General features: G+C 47.9%; 1 protein-coding gene across 2 annotated transcripts in view; it reads left to right on the top strand.

Moving 5' to 3' along the window:
* The first annotated feature begins 14,581 nt into the window (after nt 1-14,581).
* The window catches only part of ACSL5 (acyl-CoA synthetase long chain family member 5), a 54,795-nt gene continuing 46,709 nt past the window's right edge, over nt 14,582-22,667 (top strand). The window contains exons 1-2 of one of the 2 annotated variants that reach the window (XM_001146361.5): nt 14,582-14,616; nt 16,274-16,457. Coding sequence is in view for 1 of the 2 variants with exons in the window: in XM_001146649.6 (XP_001146649.1) it covers nt 18,509-18,647 (139 nt within the window). In the remaining variant the exon portion in view is untranslated. Of the gene's footprint in view, nt 14,617-16,273; nt 16,458-18,241; nt 18,648-22,667 lie in introns of those variants that run through there. The other variant, XM_001146649.6, reaches the window with a different exon arrangement.

The following is a 22,667-nucleotide window of genomic DNA, read 5'->3' on the forward strand; positions in this document are numbered from 1 at the left end:
CCGAAACTCTCCCTTTTCAGAGTCTGTCTTAATACCATCTAGAAGCAGCAGCCTTGCAGAAGGAGGCCAAGGCAGCTAGTCAGCAGGGTCCTGGTGATTGATCCAGTGACATCCCTGACAAACTTCACATTCCTGGGCAAGTCACATGACCCCTCTGTCCCTCTCCACCGGTAAAATAAGAACCACAGAAATGACTCAAATGGAGTCAGATGGCCCGGGCTGGAATTCTGACTCCATCACACATTAGTTGAGTGACCTAGAACATATTACTTCCCCTTTCTATGCCTTAATCTCCTGCTCTGTAAAACAGGGATAAAACTGTAATAAGGTCTTCCACAAAGTGATATGGTAAAGATTAAAAGAGATCATACAAGACTAGCCCTTGGCAAAATACCTGGGCAAAGAGAGCCAGTCCATCAGTGTTAGATTTGACAATGGTGTTGATGATGATGATGATCCCAGTAATAGTGATAATAATTATCACTTCCTGATTCCATCTTCTAGGAAATTTTTATGAAATAAGTAAGCTTATGGCTATAAGGTTTACTGAAAGGTTGACACAGTCTGTATCCCTCACCCAGGCCTTTAGGGCGCTTGAGATTGGTTATTGATGCATGAAATACTAACCCTCACTCTACACAGGTCAGGGCAAGGAGCTGGGGGCAGCTCTCAATTGTTTGAAATATCACAGGGATGACAGGACCCTTGAGAAGCCATTGCTACTGCCAAGTAAGATGGCCCAGCTATCAGCCAGGAAAATCCACATGAATATAAAGGGTTGAATTCCCACCTACCGTGGGCTTGCTTTCAAGTAAGAATACAAAATACTTATATGATGTTCAGTGTTGTTGGGAGTTTAACAAACAGACATACACTGGCTGGTAGGAATGTTCATTAACAGCAGTTCTTCAATATGCACCAAACTTTAAGAATGTGTGCATATTGGACTCAAAACTCTAATTTGGGGGATTTATTACAAATAAATAAAATCATATGATCAGATTTAAACACAGTGTTATTTCTAACAGTCAAAATTTAGACACAAGCTTCATTGTCCAACAGAGAGACCAGGATAAATAACATGTAGTGAATTCATATGACTGAGTGGCATGCAATCACTAAAAATAATATTTTATATATGTAGAAATATATATAGATATATTATGTATATTTCTATATATATTATTATTATATATATATTTCTATATATATTATTATTATATATATATTTCTATATATATTATTATTATGTATATATTTCTATATATATATATATTCCTGGGGGCCCTGCTGAGTGATGACAGCAAATTTCTCTTCAGTTCGGGCTTACAGGTTCCTAATGGGAACATTCCTGAAGGTAGAGCACACCGTGTACTCACTATTCCAGAAATAAGAGCAAGTAAACGTGTCTGTGACCTGTCAGGGTGTGAACTGCAAACATAGATAAATATGTATCTATTTATCTATATAAATATGTATCTATATATGTATCTATAGATATATATCTATATATAAATATCTATCTATATATCTATATATAAATATATATATATTCTCTTAGAAAGATAGCCGCAGTGTATTGCTAACTGATGAAGCACATCATACAACAATATATATTAGTATTCCATTTTGTTTTTTTTTTCAAAAGGAAAGATTACATACAACAAACCACTAAAAGTGGCTCACTCTGTGTCATAGGAATTATGGGTGGTTTGTCCTTGCTTTGTTTATATTAATTTTCATTTTTTGTCTTAATCTCTTTGCAATAAGAAAGAAAAGTGAATATTTTAATTAAAAATAAACCCTACAGAATTGTACTTCTGAAGGATCAACACAGAAGGCTAAATTCATACTGCCTTAATCCCTCAGTTCAGGAGCACCCCACACTTACAGACACCTGGCTTACCTCCGTAGGCCCTAATTATTCTCTGCTGAGCTCAGCCCCTTCCATTTCTCCATTGCCCTCAGAGACAGAGATGCAGCGGTTCAGGTAATGGCCATTATGAGCTGGAAAATCATTGCCATAGTTACTAGCCCAATTTGTGTGATGCCTTTGATTGGCTGGAATGGAAAGCCTGAGGTTAAAACCAGGTTGGGGGGCGGTGGGTGTTGTAAGGACTGTGGCTGCTGGAGGGGGCACACTGTCCTCTATTTTGCTCCCCAGCCCTCCTTCCTTCTAGGGGATTCTTAGGCCTAGAAGTTACCCGTATGATTAGGAGAGGCCATGCTATTTCATCGGATGGTGCTTTGGAACAGAAGTTGTCTGTGCGTGGCCAGCAGAGGTTCAAAGTGCAGCCCCCTCTGCCTGGGGTAGCTCTTTAATTCCTTGCTACTTTGTCCCATCTCTGCTTCCTGAAGAGACTATTACCGAGGGAGGGTTCTTTCTGCCTGATTTGTGGCTTCCTCAATAGTGACCAGCCTAGTCTATAAACTAGATGCAAGGCCAGCTGTTCGGCGTCCTGGGTCAGATAAGATGAGCTGTATCCAGGATGGTGGGTTTTAGTAAAACCTCTAGCAACTTTCTAGCTGCCCTTCCTCCAGCTCCCTCTTTCTGCCTGCCTCCCTTCAATTTCTAAATCAGTGGCCTGATCAAGTTTAGGTGAAAAGTAAAGGTTTGGCATGTTTGGGCTCTACTTCTCCCCCAGGGAAAAGGTGAGAGGCAGAAAAAGGTGCTTGACCTAAGTGGAATGCAATGCGATGAGCCTGTGATCACACTGGGGGAGAGGCAAAGGGAGCACCTACTGGTGCATTCCTGGAAAAGGCTTCAGCAAGTCCGTAAGACTACCTGAGCCTCAGTTTCTGTGAAATGGGAAAAAGGCAGAGGGCAGAGAGCTCTGACCTTACCAGCCTCCTGCCCTAAGATACTAGGCCTCTGGTGGATTCCTAACAAATGGAAGACAGTATTCCTGGGGGCCCTGCTGGGTGATGACAGCAAGTTTCTCTTCAGTTCGGGCTTACAGGTTCCTAACGGGGACATTCCTAAAGGTAGAGCACACCGCGTACTCACTATTCTAGAAATAAGAGCAAGTAAACATGGCTGTGACCTATCAGGGTGTGAACTGCAAACTTCCCCTTGTGTTCTCAGCTCTTACAAACAGCTATGGTGCCGGTTCTGAAGATGCAGCTTCTACTAAGCAAAAGTTTGAGGAGCCAGAGGAAAGCAGAGTTAAGATCAAACTGGAAGATCGTGGCTCTTAGGGCTGCAACAAAACAAAATCCCCAGGATGCAAATCCTGTCAGTAATCATGCACACAGGCACCCACGACTCCTACGAAGCTGAGGATGAGGTGTGGCCTTGGCTGACTGACAAGAACGCTCTGGTCTTGTTTCTGAAAACGTTTGTGCCAAGAGAAGAAAATTCCTCCCTCCTGGAAGCCCTGCCTGTCTCCTCTGTGCTTCAGTCATCTGCTGTTTATCCTGTGTGGCTGAAACAGACTTTCTCATACCAGTGTCTTAAAGGAATGAGTCTTTGACACCTGAACAAATTTGAGGCTTTAAGCAATACTTTAAACAACGAAGTGTTCTCCCAGATATCACTATAATCTCCGGGGTAGCAGGCTAGTCTGGCCTAAATGCCAGATTTCTGAATATTTATTTCACAGTCTCTGTTCCTACTATTTCGTAGTCTCTGCTCCTCCTCCTGCCCCCATTATGCCTTGGCATGAAGAGCAAAAACTTTCAGAGGTTGTGAGGAGGAGAAGCAACCACCTGCTCCAGGTACTCAGTATTCAAAGATACGGAATGACTAACAGTGATGCCATTAATTCCAAAGCCACTTTCCATAAAATTTTAGGTTTGCCAAGACACTTTTGCTGTCATAGTGTCCCAAACACTGAGCAAATAAAGAATGTGTCCTGGCCAGGAGCGGTGGCTCACGCCTGTAATCCCAGCACTTTGGGAAGCTGACGCAGGCAGATCACCTGAGGTCAGGAGTTTGAATCCAGCTTGGTCAACATGGTGAAACCACATCTCTACTAAAAACACAAAAATTAGCCAGGCATAGTGGCAGATGCCTGTAATCCCAGCTACTCAGGAGGCTGAGGCAGGAGAATCACTTGAAACTGGGAAGCAGAGGTTGCAGTGAGCAGAGATCATGCCACTGCACTCCAGCCTGGGCAACAGAGCAAGACTCCTCAAAAAAAAAAAAAGAAAAAATATGTACTAATCCATCTTTCTCTGGTGATGACACACTCTTGACCCACAGAATGTTTCTCCATCTGTGTAAATTGGCGACCTGTGTGGCACTGGGCTTGGCATCTGGCAGCTTCTTTCTGGTGGATAGCCATCCATCTAAAGTGAGACAGGATGTCCCTGACTCCTCCGCCCTCTCCAGTTTCTTGTCTGGAGAAACCAGGAGCCCTCCCACTTCCTGGCATTTCCTCCCTGCTCCTGGTAAAGGCTCTTGAGCCAAGCACATGGTGTGTCTGTCCCCAGGCTGTGAGCCCAGGGAAAGAAAGCTTGCAAGGCAGAGGATAATATCCTTAAAGGCTTGAAAAGGAGGGAGGTGCTGACATCCCCCCAGAGTACTGGTATTCCTATCTATGGCACAGGAACCCCGGCTTCTCCCACCACCTTCCTGTAGAAGGCAGTGTCGCAGAATGGCTGTGAGCACAGGTTTTGGAATGAGAAAAGCTGGCATGGACAAGTTATGTATTATCTGAACCCAATTTCCTCATTCGTAATTACTCTGACAACCTTTTGCAAGGATTAAATGAAGTAGTAAATGTAAAATACACAGCATAGTGCCTGGCACGTAACAATAGCCAGTAAGTGGTAGCAGTTTTATAATAAAGGTTTATTGCTCCAGGCAAAAGATCATAAAGTCTGTCGGATGGATTCTGTGTTGACCCTAAGGAACAAATTGCTGCTGCTGCAGAAACCAGAGGAACAGGTAAAAGATGTTGCTGGGACAGGTTTCTGAAGATGCCTGGATTTATAATTGCTAATATATACAGGCATATACGTAGTTTTCAAGCATTACATGGGATGATGAAGCTCTGGCTGGTTTTTAGGGGGAAAAAAGTTCTCCCAGAACAATTACAACATGTTCATTGCTGCCACTGGGCAACACTACCTTTTGCTTATATTCTGTAGGCATTAAGTCAAAGGGCCTTTGGTTTCTTTGTCTTTTTTTTTTTTTTTTAGACTGAGTCTCACTCTGTCACCCAGGCTGGCGTGCAGTGGCGTGATCTTGGCTCACTGCAACCTCCGCCTTCCAGGTTCAAGCTATTCTCATGCCTCAGGCCAGGCTGGTCTCAAACTCCCGACCTCAAGTGACCCACCCACCTTGGCCTCCCAAAATGCCATGATTACTGGCGTGAGTCACCACGCCTGGCCAGGGCCTTTAGTTTCTAAATCAGCACTGTCCAAAAAAATAACACGAGCAACATATATTATTTAAAATTTTCTAGCACACACATTTAAAAAAGTAAAAATAGCAGTTAAGATTACTTATCAAGAGTATCCTAAATATTATAATTTCAACACATAATCAGTATTTTAAACATTGAGATTTTATGTTATTTTCTTTATACCACATCTGGAAAATTTGGTGTGTGTTTTATACTTAAACACCTCCCAATTTAGACTTGCCTCATTTCAACTGCTCAGTAGCCATGTGTAGTTAGTGGTTACAGTATTGAACAGTAAATTTTCACTCTGAGCCACCCTTTTAATCCCCTGGGAGATAGCGATGTTTCCTATGGGGTGTTGAAGGTTCTGGGAATTTCAACTTGACACCTCTCTCAGTGGCCTCAGTTCTGTCTATCTGATTCTTTAATGCTCTTTGGAATTCCGCTCTTGCTGATAAAGGAACAAGCTGCCTACATCATGACACTGAGAATAATATTTATTCAGCATACTTAAAGCCTGAGATGGGGCCGGGCACGGTGTCTCACGCCCATAATCCCAGCACTTTGAGAGGCCGAGGCGGGCAGATCACCTGGTCAGGAGTTTGAGACTGGCTGGGCCAACATGGCGAAACCCCTTCCCTACTAAAAATACAAAAATTAGCCCGGTGTGGTGGCAGGTACCTGTAATCCCAGCTACTTGGGAGGCTCAGGTGGGAGAATCGCTTGGACCTGGAAGGCGGAAGTTGCGGTGAGCTGAGATCACACCACTGCACTCCTGCCTGGGCAACAGGGCGAGGCTCCACCTCAGGGAGATAAAAAAAAAAAAAAAAGGCTGAGATGGGGCTGTTCACGAGCACATCCCGAGGGTTGAGGGGGATCAGTGTCTACTGGCCCTTCCATGTGTCATGTGTCATGCCCCACCCATTGGAAAGCTCAAATGTAAGGCTGAAAGGCAATTTGCTTTGGGTGTGTGGTTCAAGAAAGGGGAGGGGTGCCTGGGGTTGGGGGAGCTTTTTATTGTAATCTGGGCAAACAACATTCTTGTCAGCCAAGTGCTCACACTTGGGTAACACTTTCTTCCCACGAAGAGTAAGCACGTGTTCTCAAGAGCATGCATGCCCAAGCAATTGATATCAGCAGCTACAGTTAAGAGAAAGAGTTGCTGCCATCGCTGAGCTGTGGGGTCAGCTTCTTCCTCATACCCTGTGATGTTCCCATGGTGCAGGGTTCACTACAGGGCCCAGAATGGAGCTGTGAGCCCTTGCCGCATAGCAGACGGCTAAGAAGAAAGAGCTAGGGGGTCGCACAGGTGGGACCCGTGGAGCATTGGCCCCTCCAGTGAAGTGAAGCAAGGCTCTGAGTTGGTAATGGGCTCTGTAGCAGGCAGGATGTCCAGACTGCTAGGGACCCCTTCTCGAGGGGGCCGGACCCTTGGCATCCGGTCCACATGTCTGGTATTGGGTCTGGCTTCCTGTAGGGCAATGGGTCTTAGTTTTCTTTGAGAGACCAGTAAAAATTCTGAAAAGAAACGCATATATAAACACACCAGTTTGCTAGGGGGTCTTGGAACGGATGGTACGCAGTCACAGATATGTGCTTGGGCTCTAGACTCAAGACCACCTAAGCTCAAAATCTGACTCTGAGACTTAGCTCTGTACCTTGGAGGTTTAATTAGGCTACCCCCTAGCTCTTTCTTCTTAGCCGTCTGCTATGCAGCAAGGGCTCACAGCTCCATTCCGGGCCCTGTAGTGAAGCCTGCACCATGGGAACTTCATGGGGCATGAGGAAGAAGCTGACCCCACAGCTCAGCGATGGCAGCAACTCTTTCTCTTAACTGTTACTTGGCCTCTCTTAGATTTTCCTCTCCTTCTAAATAGCAATAAAAACTTCCATAGGGCTGCTGTGTGATTAAATGAGATAGTACTTAAATGTAGTGTTGCCACCACGCGGTAGGAGCTCAGTGATGTTCGCCATCATGAAGGCCTTCAGAGAGGATCTGGCATGAAAAACTTGAATCACTGCCCTGTAAGTTGTACTTTTGAGTGTCATTAGCCTTTTGAAATATCAGATAACCAGGGAAAGGGCGAACATGAATTTCCGTGGCTGATTATGACACCCTGGTTATGAGTTAAGGGACTTCGCTCCTTCCTTCTCATATCTCAGTACACAGATAAACTTCAGAGTCAACTCTGCCATGTGGGAAGCTAAAGGTCAGTGCAACACAGCTGTGTTTTTGCCCACTGCATGCCATCACAACCTCTGCCCTGCTATTCAGCTAACTCCAGGAAGGGACATCTCCCCTCTTTCTCTGTGATCCATCATTGTGAAGTTAACAAGAATAGATCCAGCCCATAGCTCTAGGTCTTTGCTTCTCTTGCCTGTTGAGTCATGTTGTTTGACTTGAAAAGGCTTGACGTAGAGGTCAAAACAGCCTAAGATCCTTCCTAAATAAGTGTTTCGCGTGCTTCACATGTCCCAGCTACTGCAGACATCATGAGCTTTCCCTTTTCTCTCTGGTCCTCACATTTCTTCTTTGCCCTCACCAAAAATGCTTATGGTAAGCATTATTTTGTGACTGTTCCATCATCTTAATCCAATGAAATATTCTAAAACAAAAGATCTAGAGGTTTAAGATGAATCTTCTAGATTCTGAAGTCAGAGGTTATATTAAAAGGAGAAATCTGGGGCCGGGCATGGTGGCTCACATCTGTAATCCCAGCACTTTGGGAGGCCGAGGCGTGTGGATCACTTGAGGTCAGGAGTTCAAGACCAGCCTGGCCAACGTGGTGAAACCCTGTCTCTACTAAAAATACAACAACAAAACAAAATTAGCTGGGTGTGATGGCAGGTGCCTGTAATCCCAGCTACTCGAGAGGCTGAGGCAGGAGAATTGCTTGAACCCAGGCAGCAGAGGTTGCAGTGAGCCAAGATTGTGCCACTGTACTCCAGCCTGGGCAACAGAGCGAGACCCTGTCTCAAAAAAAAGGACTTCATTAGGTTCAGTGGTCTCTGGAATCTGGACATATTCACTAAGACCTTTAAGTAACATTTGGTTGCTCTGCCTGACTCGTCTCAACCTGCTGTGAAATCTGCTTTGCAACCAGCTGTGCTTCCTGAAGAAAGGCAGATTTTCAGAGACAAGCTGCAAATCACTTGGCTTTGCAAAATCGCCTGAAATTATTAAAAAATAACACTTGGCCCCACCACCGTCATCACTCTGTTACCAAGCTATCGGATCTTGGGAAGGGATGTCATTTCTCTGAGCTTCTATTTTTCTTGTCTGTACAAATCATAACTACCTTCCAAGTGTATTGTGAGGGTCAAATGAAGTGTTTGTCACAGGACCTGGCTCCCAGCAGCCACTGGAAGTTTGGATGTTGAAAGTATTGTTCCCACTCAGACCTCACAGGTTTGCTAAGAGGCAAACTAGAAGCATTTTATAAACCGGGAGGAGCTATGTGAATGCATGATGGCACTATGTAAAGTTAGTCTGCTTATATTGTCTGTCTTTCTCTGCTTTCTAAAACATGGGGGTCTGGGTGCGGTGGCTCACGCCTGTAATCCCAACACTTTGGGAAGCCAAGTCAGGCAGATCACTTGAGTTCAGGAGTTCAAGACCAGCCTGGCCAACACGGTAAAACTCCGTCTCTACTAAAAATACACAAAAATAATAATAATTTAGCCAGGCATGGTGGCAGGTGCTTGTAATCCCAGCTACTCGAAAGGCTGAAGTAGGAGAATGGCTTAAACCCAGGAGGCAGAGGTTGCAGTGAGCCAAGATGGTGCCACTGCACCCTAGCCTGGGCAAGAGAGTGAGACTTCATCTCAAAAGTAAAATAAAATAAAATAAAACGAGGGGAAAGCCTGGTTTCTGTTTCTGAAGAGTTGCCAGCCTCTGCCATTAAAGATAAAATGGCTATTTCCAGGCTGTGTTACAAAACTCTAGAATGTTAGACTCTAGTATTCTAGAACAACATTGTGTAGTACATGTGTGGTTTCTTTGGCCCTAGGAAGAGGGTGGGAGTGTATACAAACAGTTCCCAGCAGTGTGGTTGTGAGTATGTCAGCGTTGTAGCTGTGGGGCAGACTCCTCACTCCTCCAGACCTCACCTATGAATGACCTTAAAAGTGAAAGTTTGTACTTTTTAGGGGCTGCAGGATGCCCAAGCCTAAAGGTTATCAATTTTTGTATTGGATTCTAAATGGATATGGCTGTAGGAGGGGAGGGAGTGACAGAGCGTGTTGCAAAGAAGCTTATCTAACACGTTTTTGAAGAGAGAGGCTGTAGGAAGCAGTGGTTTATCGAGATGGTGTAGCCTGCTCGGGCACTGGAGACCTGGGTCCTGGGCTTATCTCTCTCATTAGTTAATACATCACCTGAGCCAGCTGCCTCACTTTTTGGCATTTTAGGTACCCTCACAAGTAAAATGACTGTTGTTGGATCAGCTGATGTCCCCCACACACCCACTCTCATACCCATCTGGGCTGTCTAGTGGTGATGCTGTGAGTTTTGTTTTATATTTCCCTAAAGAAGTGCAACCGTGACTGCCGATACCTCCTGCTGTGGCCAAAGCACTTCTCTGAGACTTGGCCTGCAGGCTGCTTTGGAAGACCACCTCTCTCCTGGAGCATCTGAGGAGTTCCATTCTGTGTCAAGTTTTCCCCCCACCTGCAGGCTCACCATAGCCAAGACTACCCCAAATGCAATCCCTTGTGACATTTCAGTAGCCGAGCCCTTTGAAGACAGGATAGCTGCTTGAAGCAGAGATGATCCTAAATGTGGTCCAAGGGTGGTCCCCAGAGCAGCAGCATCCGTATCACCTGGAATTGTTAGAAATGCAGATTCTTGGGCCCCAGATCAGACCTACGGAGTTAGAAATTCAGCCAGAAATCTATGTTGTAACTAACAAGCCCTCCATGGGGATTGTGATGCTGAAGTTTGGGAACCACTGGCTTGGAGTATCTTACTCTCCAGTAAGTGTGGTATCAAAGGAGTTCAGTGGGTTGCTACTTAACACAACTGGACTCTAGTCCAGTCGAGTAGTTGTCACACCCCTAGTCCCCATTGAACTATGTCTTCTTTAGCCACTTCTTAGAAGCCCTTTTCTTTCACATACTAAGGAAAGACTAAGACTCTAGCAAAAATGTGACCTTCAAGAGTTAATGAACAGACTGGGTGCAGTGGCTCATGCCTGTAATCCCAGCACCTTGGGAGGCCGAGGCGGGCAAATCACCTGAGGTCAGGAGTTTGAGACCAGCCTTGTGAACATATAGTGAAACTCCATCTCTACTTAAAAAATGCAAAACTTAGTCAAGCATGGTGGTGCATGCCTGTAGTCCCAGCTACTTGTGAGGCTGAGGCAGGAGAATCACTTGAACCCACAGGGCGGAGGTTGCAGTGAGCTGAGATCACACCACTGCACTCTGGCCTGCGTGACAGAGCAAAACTCCATCTCTTTAAAAAAAAAAAAAAAAAGTTAGTGAACCAGGTTGGGTGCAGAGGCTCATGCCTATAATCCTAGCATTTTGGGAGGCCGCAGTGGGTGGATGACTTCAGCCCAAGAGTAAGAGGCTAGCCTGGGCAATATGGCAAAACCCATCTCTAGTAAACATTTTTAAATTAGGTATGGCGGTACATGCCTGTAGTCCCAGCTACTCTGGAGGCTGAGGTGGGAGGATAACCTGAGCCCAGAAGGTGGAAGTTGCAGTGAGCCGAGATTGCACCACTGCACTTAGCCTGGGTGACAGAGGAAGACCCTGTGTCAAAAAAAGAAAAATCCTGTGTTTTGAAGAATCCAGGCCTCTGTGGCTCAGCAAAGGTGGGTGGCTGGAGAGAGGACCGTTACCTAAATGGTGTGGTGGCACTGACCTGTAGTCCCAGTGCTCAGGAGCCTAAGGTGGGAGGATTACCTGAGCCCAAGAAGTCAAGGCTGCAGTGAGCCATGATGTTGCTACTGCCTGAGTGACAGGAGTGAGACCCTGTCTTAAAAAAAAAAAAAAAAAAAAACGGCCAGGCACAGTGGCTCACACCTGTAATCCTGGCACTTTGGAAGGCCGAGGCAGGCAGATCACTTGAGGTAGGGGGTTCAAGACTAGCCTGGCCAACATGGTGAAACCCCATCTCTACTAAAATACAAAAATCAACCAGGTGTGGTGGCACACATCTGTAGTCCTGGCTACTCTGGAGATTGAGGCAAGAGAATGGCTTGAACCCCAGGAGGCAGAGGTTGCAGTGAGCCAAGACAGACCTGCTGCACTCCAGCCTGGGCAACAGAGTGAGACTCCGTCTCAAAAAAAAAAAAAAAAGTTAATGCACATGAGAATCTGACCTAAGAAGACTTCTATGTTAATATGCTAGTCTCTCCTCCACACAAGAGTCAACAGGAAGTGGTATTAGCTTCTGATTTTGGTATTGGTCACCTGACCAAATACAGTAAGTGAGAGGTGACAGCGTGCTGGCAGCCCTCACAGCCCTTGCTTGCTCTTGGCGCCTCCTCTGCCTTGGCTCCCACTTTGGCGGCACTTGAGGAGCCCTTCAGCCCGTGCTGCACTGTGGGAGCCCCTGCCTGGGCTGGCTGAGGCTGGAGCCGGCTCCCTCAGCTTGCGGGGAGGTGTGGAGGGAGAGGCGCGGGCAGGAACCGGGGCTGTGCGCGGGGCTTGTGGGCCAGCGAGAGTTCCGGGTGGGCGTGGGCTCGGCAGGCCCCGCACTCGGACCAGCAGGCCTGCCCCACTGGCCCCCGGCAGTGAGAGGCTTAGCACCTGGGCCAGCAGCTGCTGTGCTTGACTTCTCGCTGGGCCTTAGCTGCTGCCTCCCTGTGGGGCAGGGTTCGGGACCTGCAGCCTGCCATGCTTGAGCCTTCCCCCACCCAACCCCACCAGCCATGGGCTCCTGCACAGCCAGAGCCTCCCCGACGAGCGCCGCCCCCTGCTCCACGTTGCCCCTTCCCATGGACCTTCCAAGTGAGAGGTGACAGCATGCTGGCAGCCCTCACAGCCCTCGCTCGCTCTGGGCGCCTCCTCTGCCTGGGCTCCCACTTTGGTGGCACTTGAGGGGCCCTTCAGCTCACTGCTGCACTGTGGGAACCCCTTCCTGGTCTGGCTGAGGCCTGAGCCCGCTCCCTCAGCTTGTGGGGAGGTGTGGAGGGAGAGGCGTGGGCGGAACCGGGGCTGCGCATGGTGCTTGCGGGCCAGCCCGAGTTCCGGGTGGGTGTGGGCTCGGCGGGCCCCGCACTCAGAGCGGCCGGCCGGCCCTGCCGGCCCCAGGCAATGAGGGGCTTAGCACCCCGGCCAGCGGCTGCAGAGGGTGTGCTGGGTCCCCCAGCAGTGCCGGCCCACCAGTGCCGGCCCACCAGTGCTGTGCTGGATTTCTTGCCAGGCCTTAGCTGCCTCCCGGCGGGGCAGGGCTCGGGACCTGCAGCCCGCCATGCCTGAACCTCCCCCAACCTCCGTGGGCTCCTGTGCGGCCGGAGCCTCCCCGACAAGCACCGCCCCCTGCTCCACTGCGCCCAGTCCCATCAACCACCCCAAGGGCTGAGGAGTGCCGGCTCATGGCGCGGGACTGGCAGGCAGCTTCACCTGTGACCCCAGTGCTGGATCCACTGGGTGAAGCCAGCTGGGCTCCTGACTGTTGGGGACTTGGAGAACCTTCATGTCTAGCTAAGGGATTGTAAATACACCAATCGGCACGGTGTATCTAGCTCAAGGTTTGTAAACACACCGATCAGCACCCTGTGTCTAGCTCAGGGTTTGTGAATGCACCAATGGACACTCTGTATCTAGCTACTCTAGTGGGTACTTGGAGAACCTTTGTGTCCACACTCTGTGTCTAGCTAATCTAGTGGGGACCTGGAGAACCTTTGTGTCTAGCTCAGGGATTGTAAACACACCAATCAGCACCCTGTTAAAACAGACCACTCGGCTCTCTGTAAAATGGACCAATCAGCAGGATGTGGGTGGGGCCAGATAAGGAAATAAAAGCAGGCTGCCCCAGCCAGCAGTGGCAGCCTGCTGGGGTTCCCTTCCATGCTGTGGAAGCTTTGTTCTTTCGCTCTTTGCAATAAATCTTGCTACTGCTCACTCTTTGGGTCTACACTGCCTTTATGAGCTGTAACACTCACCACGAAGGTCTGCAGCTTCACTCCTGAAGCCAACAAGACCACGAACCCACCGGGAGGAACGAACAACTCCAGACGCCCCACCTTAAGGGCTGTAACACTCGCCACGAAGGTCCGCAGCTTCACTCCTGAGCCAGTGAGATCACGAACCCACCAGAAGGAAGAAACTCCAAACACATCCGAACATCAGAAGGAACAAACTCCGGACACGCTGCCTTTAAGAACGGTAACACTCACCGCCAGGGTGTGCAGCTTCATTCTTGAAGTCAGTGAGACCAAGAACCCACCAATTCCAGACACACAAAGGCTGAGGAGTGCGGGCACATGGCGTGGGACTGGCAGCCAGCTCCACCTGTGGCCCCGGTGTGGGATCGACTGGGTGAAGCCAGCTGGCCTCCTGAGTCTGGTGGGGACTTGGAGAACCTTTATGTCTAGCTAAGGGATTATAAATACACCAATTGGCACTCAGTATTTGGCTCAAGGTTTGGAAACACACCAATCAGCACCGTGTGTCTAGCTCAGGGTTTGTGAATGCACCAATGGACACTCTGTATCTAGCTACTCTGGTGGGGACTTGGAGAACCTTTATGTCTAGCTAAGGGATTGTAAATACACCAATGGGCACTCTGTATCTAGCTCAAGGTTTGTAAACACACCAATCAGCCCCCCGTGTCTAGCTCAGGGTTTGTGAATGCACCAATTGACACTCTGTATCTAGCTACTCTGGTAGGGACTTGGATAACCTTTATGTCTAGCTAAGGGATTGTAAATACACCAATTGGCACTCTGTGTCTAGCTCAAGGTTTGTAAACCATTCAGCACCCTGGTCTAGCTCAGGGTTTGTGAATGCACCAATCAACACTCTGGATCTAGCTAATCTAGTGGGGACATGGAAAACTTTTGTGTCAACACTCTGTATCTAGCTAATCTAGTGGGGACATGGCGAGCTTTTGCGTCTAGCTCAGGGATTGTAAACACACCAATCAGCACCCTGTCAAAACGGACCAATCAGCTCTCTGTAAAACAGACCAATTGGCTCTCTGTAAAATGGACCAATCAGTAGGATGTGGGTGGGGCCAGATAAAAGAATAAAAGCAGGCTGTCTGAGCCCGGAGTGGCAACCGCCTGGGGTTCTTTTCACACCGTGGAAGGTATGTTCTTTAGCTCTTTGCAATAAATCTTGCTACTGCTCACTCTTTGGGTCTACGCTGCTTTTATGAGCTGTAATGCTCACCGCAAAGGTCTGTAGCTTTACTCCTGAGCCAGCAAGACCACAAACCCACCAGAAGGAAGAAACTCTGAACATATCTGAACATCAGAAGGAACAAACTCTAGACACACCGCCTTTAAGAACTGTAACACTCACTGCGAGGGTCCGCGGCTTCATTCTGGTAGCTAAACATACACAGATCAATGGGGCAGCATAGGGGCCAAGGCACTGCAGGGGTTCTCATGACTCTGAGTCAGGTGCTGTCTTGACCGACTGGTTGTGTGATTCCAGAAGCCTTCTTTCACCTGAAAAGGCCTCACTGGCCTCACCTATACAGTAAGTTTGCACATCATCTCCAGGGTTTCTTTCATTTCTACCCACTGTTTTTGTTTAGTAATGATGCCTTGCAGTCCTAATGATCTTGGAATCAAGAATGGTGACTAGAGAACTTCAAAGTGGAAAGAGAGGCTGGGCGTGGTGGCTCATGCCTATAATCCCAGCACTTTGGGAGGCCGAGGCAGGCAGATCACTTGAAGTCAGGAGTTCGAGACCAGCCTGGCCAACATGGTGAAACCCTGTCTCTGCTAAAAATACAAAAAAAAAAAAAAAATTAGCCAGGCATTGTGGTACATGCCTGTAATCCCAGCCACTCCAGAGGCTGAGGCAGGAGAATTGCTTGAACCCAGGAAGTGGAGGTTGCGGTGAGACTCCGTCTCAAAAAAAAAAAAAAAAAAAAAAGAAGGAGAGAGTAGGATGGCTGAGCCATGATGCAGTAGCAATGCTTCTTTTTTTTTTTTTTTTTTTGAGACAGAGTCTCGCTCTGTCGCCCAGGCTGGAGTGCAGTGGCGCGATCTTGGCTCACTGCAAGCTCCACCTCCCGGGTTCACACCATTCTCCTGCCTCAGCCTCCCAAGTAGCTGGGACTACAGGGGCCCACCACCACGCCCGGCTAATTTTTTGTGTATTCAGTAGAGACGGGGTTTCACCGTGTTAGCCAGGAAGCAATGCTTCCTATTCTAGCACCTTGCTAAACTATGTGTGCTGCAGACTGTGTTCGTGATTCCGAATCCTAAATACAACCGTCCTAGGCTTGTCTCTCAGCCTAGACTCTAGACTGATTTGGCTCATTTGGTTGTCTTGGAGACGTTCTAATTCTGAAGGGGGCAGTGGTCCCTTCTAGAAGATAGCTGGTCTGCAAATGCACACCTCTGCTTAGTCTGAATCCTAAAGTTATAGCTTGAGCCAATTAAAGTGGCTTCTCATTTTTCTCTCACTCTGATCTCAAGGAGCCCTTTTTCCTCTAGTAATCTAGACCTTCCTCTTCCTATCACAGTCTCAAGGATTGTGCCCCAAAGCAGATGCAAAGCCCTGTCTACCCCTTCTCCTTCCCCTGAGGTAGAGCTTTATCGAAGGTTTCTCTTGGTAAACGTTAGCTTTCTGAACTAAGGGCCGTCTTTTTTTTTTTTTTTTTCCTCTTAAGCCCATTGCATAACAATCTCTTGTTTTAATCTTTTGCCCAACACTGCTTTTCTTACTGTCAGAGGTTACTACAAGTGTTTGAACAGGTAACTTCTACCTTTGAACTTCTGTTGTGACAGATTCAAAGGTTCCAGGGGAGTGTGTTGGCCACTCTCAGGACAGTACACAGTAGCTTCGGGTGTGTCCCAGTCAGTCCTAGGAGCTGTGGAAAGAGTAGAAGTGCCTGAATGTGGTGCTGAATCAATACAGCCAGCTGTGAGGGGAGCACTTCCTGGACCCAGGAAGGGAGAGTCTTCTTCCAAGGTAAGCTGCAATGATACTACCTGCACTATATTGAATATATCTGTGAGATAGTAGGGAGGGGATTGGTGTGGGGAAAGAAAGTGGGATTTGTTATGCTCAACCTAAGGCTCTTTAATAACATGAAATTACATTTAGTTGAATAGTAATCTCAGCTGACTTGTGTGGGAGGCAAAGAAAAAAATCAGTTGGAAAAGGGGTGGAGATATATGAGCTGTCCAAATGCTAGCAGGGGATGGAATTGGAAGGGAACACTGATTTTGATAAGTGTACTAAAGCACACCAAGCCAGAATGTGGGTCTCCTTCATCTTCCATTAAGAAATTTCTGTCTCAGTGTAGTTAGAAGGATCGTGCGTCAGCTGCTGAGGGCAGAGAGTCCCATTTGGCAGAGAGACAGGAAGGGAATCAGCAGATATTCGATTAGGTGCTGGGGACTGTTCTGGGTAGATTATGTATGTTACTTCATTGGTGTATCTCATCCTATAAAGCAGGTGGTATCCTTTCCATTTCACAGAGGCATAGTGCGTCTCCAGGCTGTTAAACAGCATGGCCTAAGCTACATAGCTCCAAGGTGGTGTGGCTAGAATTTGAGACTTGATTGGTCAGTTTCCACAGCCTGCCCAATAATGCAGAATTGTTGTGGGTTGCCAAAGCTTTCAGTTACCCCCTGAAATCCTGAGGGTGTCACTCATGTGCACAGAGGATTGATAGGAATACAACTCTGATGGGCCTTTAGAATGACTCAACCTTCCTGAACTTGAGCATTTTTATTGGAGGAGGTCAATAAAAAAAAAAAAAAAAAAAAAAAAAACCTCATCTTCCCCTGGCCCTGAGCCCTTTGGTGAAGGAAGACAGCACCCGGTGAAGGGCTCAGAGGTATTAGTGTGGCTGAGATTCGACACCCACTCTGCCATCCTCTGCTCTCCTCTAGAGGAAGTTGCCTCTTGGGGAGCTGAGTTCCTGAAACTAAGCAAATGACAAGTGCTCCTCCAGCTGTGAGATGAGCCAGAGGATGGAATGCCACAGGCCCCACTTCGTCTCCCAGCCCTTCATCTTTCTTCCATGTCCAAAGGCGGCTCCCCAGAGGCCAAGGGCTCAGCTCTTGTGTTCTCTGAGACTGTGGCACAGCTCACCCTGGCTTCCTTAGTGGGAAGCTTTTAAGAACTGCTCTGTAGAAAGAACAAACCCTAATCTAGCTCCAGCAAAGAGCCAGGATCATGCTGAACTTCCTGTGAGCCTTCGTGGGGGGTCGAGGCTGGAGAAAGTGCTGCTTCATTCTGAGATATCTGTGAGGTGGGGAAGGGGCAGGAAAATTTGTCATTTCGGCTTCCTAATCTGAGAATGGTAGCTCCAGGGCCCCCCTGTAGCCACAGCCTTAGGCGGATCGAAAATGAGACTAATACAGGTCCTGGTAATACTGGGGGTGACCAAGGCGGCAGAATCGATTTTTAAGTTAAGTTTTGAGGTGTGACTGTATCAGAGGGAAAGAAACCATGCCAATTGAACGACTCACAGCCCTGTCATTCCTGACTTGCTTGTTTATTTTCTTGGCTTTGCCAGAACTTCTTCAGAGACCAAGGCAGGCAGCTCTGGCGACTGGAGAGAGTTGGGGTAGAAGGTGTTTGTGTGGGTCTGAGGGCTGAGGTACCCTCTAGCCAGACTTTCCTGTCCTCCGAATCCAGCAGGGAACAGCGTCACCTCTGCCTCTGTGAGGCTTCTGATCTGAGGGGTCACCTCAAGTCATTTTAGTTTGTTTGTTTTCATCTTAGTTGAAAGATGATAGGCCACAGGAGGGCAGGGTCAACTGTGTTGAGGCAAGCTGGCTTTTGTGTCGGCCCTTAGGGGCTGAGGTGAAAGGCTTTGACACGGAGCCAGGGTAGCTTTGGCAGCTTCTCCCCTCCTGGTCAGAACACTTCCACTTTCAGTTGTGAAAAAAAAAATTAAAACCAGGAAGTGAAGTCCCCGAGCACGTTAGAAAGCCTGACATGGCCTGACTCGGGATAGCTCAGAGCAGGGCAGAACTGGGGACACTCTGGGCCAGCCTTCTGCCTGCATGGACGCTCTGAAGCCACCCTGTCTCTGGAGGAACCACGAGCGAGGGAAGAAGGACAGGGACTCGTGTGGCAGGAAGAACTCAGAGCCGGGAAGCCCCCATTCACTAGAAGCACTGAGAGATGCGGCCCCCTCGCAGGGTAAGGGGACCATCGAGGGGATGTTATTCAGCAAGGGGGTCTTGTGAGGGTGTGACAGAGGCCAAGGGGGCATCCTGACCCCCGACTTTCTTTAAGCGACTTAGAATCAAGGGCCGGCTGAGTTCCACGGGCACATCATGCTCTCTCCCTCCTGGTCTCAGTCATGCCTTCAGACCCTGTGTCAGGAGGAGCAACGGGAAGGAAGGATGTGGGGCATGCATGGGGCTCACTTTCCTTCTCTCGACTCTCTTGGGGAAGGTGAACCAAAACAGAGACCTCTTTTTGTGGGTCTGAGCATCCAGCATAGCTCCCCTGAGGTGGGCTGGGGGTTTGCCCTCAATTTTATGTTGGGTAAGACTGATGAATGAGACCAGTGGGGTGGGAGAGACAGATGAATGGAGCTGAGTGTATTTTAGGAAGTAAGGCCACAGGTTAAGTCTCAGGTGCTGCTTAATTCCTAAGTACTTCCTTCCCAATGCCCACTCCCTGAGGGTCCTAAGGTGAATCTCAAAGACCCTCAGGGAGTAAGCACTGGAAAGGGACTCTACCACCGGGGCTTGGTACCTTCTGAGATATCAGCCTTTTTTTGGTGGTCTGAAAGGTAGAATTGAATCTATAGCTCCAATGTGTAGGTGATTAGTATTCTATATCAGAGGCAGAGTCTTAAAAAATAAAGTTAAGGCCGGGTGCAGTGACTCACACCTGTAATCCCAGAACTCTGGGAGTCTGAGGTGGGTGGATCACCTGAAGTCAGGAGTTAGAAACCAGCCTGGCCAACATGGCGAAACCCCATCTCTACTGAAAATACAAAAATTAGCTTGGCGTGGTGGCGTACGCCTGTAATCCCAGCAACTCAGGAGGCAGGACAATTGCTTGAACCTAGGAGGCGGAGGTTGCAGTGAGCCGAGATGGCACCACTGCACTCCAGTTTGGATGACAGAGCAAGACTCTGGCTCAAAAACAACACACAAACAAACAAATAAAAAAACATTGAAAACTGACTTAGTTTTCTTTTAAAAAAGGAGTAATTGGTTTTGTTTATTTCTCCCTTCATATTCTGATATGGAGTCACTCTGTGGTAGTCCCCTCTGACTGATCAGTATTCAAGGTTAAACACAGAACATGTCTTGAAAGAGGCATGGTGTAAAATTTTATAGCCATCTTTTGTGTATTTGGCATAATAAAAGGAACAAAAACCTAAATAAAACAAGAAGTATAAGTGCAAATGCTTATAGGACAGGCAGGTAATATAGAGAAGTAAAGTAGATGGTGTGTAATAAGATGCTAATGGTGGAAACTTTAGCAAAATTCAGAGCAGGCATACCCCAGATAAATGCATTCAAATTTAATTATTAAAAAAGAGAAAACACTTTTTAATCCAGACCAAACAGAATATTTCAGCCTAGCCTAACCTAAAATAGTCTCTCCCAGGCTATATTGTAATTTTTTGAGGGCAAAGACACCAACAACAATATCAGCGTGTCATTGCATACCTAACCATCCACCTATAGTGAGACCACAGATACTACACGGAGGCTGGAGATGGAGGAAGGAGAGAGAAATGAATGGAGAGAGGGAAGATGAAGCCAGGGAAGTACCAGTACACAGTAGGTACTCTTATATTTAATCAAGACAATCTTCTTCTTGTTTTTTTTTTTTTTTTTTTTTTTTTGGAGGAGCCTCGCTCTGTCACCTAGACTCCCAGGCTTGAATGCAGTGGCAACATCTTGGCTCACTGCAACCTCTGCCTCCCCAGTTCAAGCAATTCTCCTGCCTCAGCCTCCCGAGTAGCTGGGATTACAGGCATGCACCACCATGCCCAAATAATTTTTGTACTTTTAGTAGAGACAGGGTTTCACCATATTGGCCAGGCTGGTCTCAAACTCCTGACCTCAAGTGATCTGCCTGCCTAGGCCTCCCAAAGTGCTGGGATTACAGGTGTGAGCCACTGCACCTGGCCTACAGGATTTGCCAGCTTCTTAGAAACCAGGAATACAGTGTCTGCTCCTGTCTGTCTCTCATATGCCTCCTCAGCAGATGAGCAGACCCTCAGCTGGAGTGCAGTCAGAGGTGACTCTTGTGCCTGGCAGCATCAAGCAAGGGTGACGTAACCCCAGCAGCCATGAGTCCAGCCATCACTGCTTATCACATTCTGCTGGAAATGCATCTGGGTCTATTTCTCCCCTGTATGTCTGTACATCCTGAGGTCGGAAAGGGACTCTCTCACCAACTTGTCCTCCCTGGCGCAGGGCCTGACACTTCCTAGGTTCTCAACTCACTGTTTGAATAAATACATGAGATCTGGAGTTTGGAAGGTCAGACAGCCCGTGCAATGTTGTGGTCAGGCCACACTATCAGCCTTCTTTGGGGAAGCTGGTGGATCTCCCAGTCTTCATGGGCCATTCTATTCTAAGAGTTGTGAGGTTGCGAGTGGCTCAAGTTGAGGATTTGGGGTCTGGGGTAAAGCTAGGTCAGAGACAGGCCATGGTTCCCTACAACTAGAAGTGCTCTGTTTAAATAGAAATGAAGGCTTGTTGGCCAGGAGCAGTGGCTCACGCCAGTAATCCCAACACTTTGGGAGGCCGAGGCAGGCAGATCACTTGAAATCAGGAGTTTGAGACCAGCCTGGCCAACATGGTGAAACCCCATCTCTGCTAAAAATACAAAAGCTAGCTGGGCATGGTGGCAGCTGCCTGTAATCCCAGCTACTCGGGAGGCTGAGGCAGGAGAATCGCTTGAACCCAGGAGGCGGAGGTTGCAGTGAGCTGAGATCTCGCCACTGCACTCCAGCCTGGGTGACAAGAGTGAAACTCCATCTCAAAAAAAAGAAAAAAAAAAAAAAAAGAAATGAGGGCTTGTTAAAACCTTTGCACAGAAGTGGAGGGGCAGTAATCGTTCAAGACCGTGATCATCTCTTTTCTTTTGGGACATCTCATAATAGAACATCTGATATTGGCAAGGATGTGAAAACTGAGGAAAAGGGAAGGAAAGGGGAGCTAGACTTGATTGAGGACTTCCCATGTGCCTGACAGCATACCAACTGTTCTACACACAGCATCTCCTTTAAGTAGCGATTTTCACCTGCTCCTTCTGTGTACAGTGGCGGGGAACTGATGCTCAGTGACTCTAAGTAACTGTCCCCAGGGCTACACATGTAGTAAGTGAGGAGCTGTTGCTCTGGTACCTGGAAGGGCACGACCTTGAAAGTTTGCCCCTGGCAATGACACCGTTGACAAGAAAGCTTGTTGCCTGCACTTTGAAACTGTTGACCCTTGACCACTGGTTGGGACAGGCAGTGCAAGGGCTGATTCTGCAGAAAACCAAGGCAAGAAGTCTGCTTTCCCAATCTCTTTCCTCACCCTGGCACAGGTGACAGGGTCCTAGCACTTTGTCCGGCCTATCTTTTTACAGACCCCCTTATCAGATCCAGTAGACTTCTGACGCTGCTTCCTCTTACCCTAGTTCTGTCATAATATACTTGGTCAGCAGCAGGCCTGGGATGCCCTTTGGGGGTGTTACTGACACAAGTTGTCCCGGGGTCAGGATTTGGACTATGACTCACTTGAAGCCCAGTGGTGGATCAAGGTTGACTCTATCGACCTGAGCTCCTGTGGGATTTGTCACTTCTGGGGTCACATCCTGTGGGTGACTCAACTATCCTATGCTATCTTAATGGACTGACTTAAGAGGCTCTTGGTATTTGACTTAACATGAGATCTCCTGATAAATGCTACTCAGCTCAACTGGCCAATGTCTGGCCCCACCCAGGCTTTCTGGAGTATGTGAAGGCAATGGCTCCAGAGGTGCAGTGTCTACACTGGGCCCCACACACCATCTCATTCATCCTTGGAGACTTTTTCTTCCCCCTGCCACCCCCCGCCCCCCGACCTTTTAACTAAAGATGGACCCTCCACCTCCAGCAGAAATACCTCTTCACCATTTCCCTCCCCTAAATGTCCCACTTGTCCCACTTTAGTGCCTCTAGCACATCTGGCCATTCCCCTTCTCCACTTCCATTTG

The sequence above is a fragment of the Pan troglodytes genome, chromosome 8 (assembly GCF_028858775.2).
Source record: "Pan troglodytes isolate AG18354 chromosome 8, NHGRI_mPanTro3-v2.0_pri, whole genome shotgun sequence".
Classification (NCBI taxonomy): domain Eukaryota; kingdom Metazoa; phylum Chordata; class Mammalia; order Primates; family Hominidae; genus Pan; species Pan troglodytes.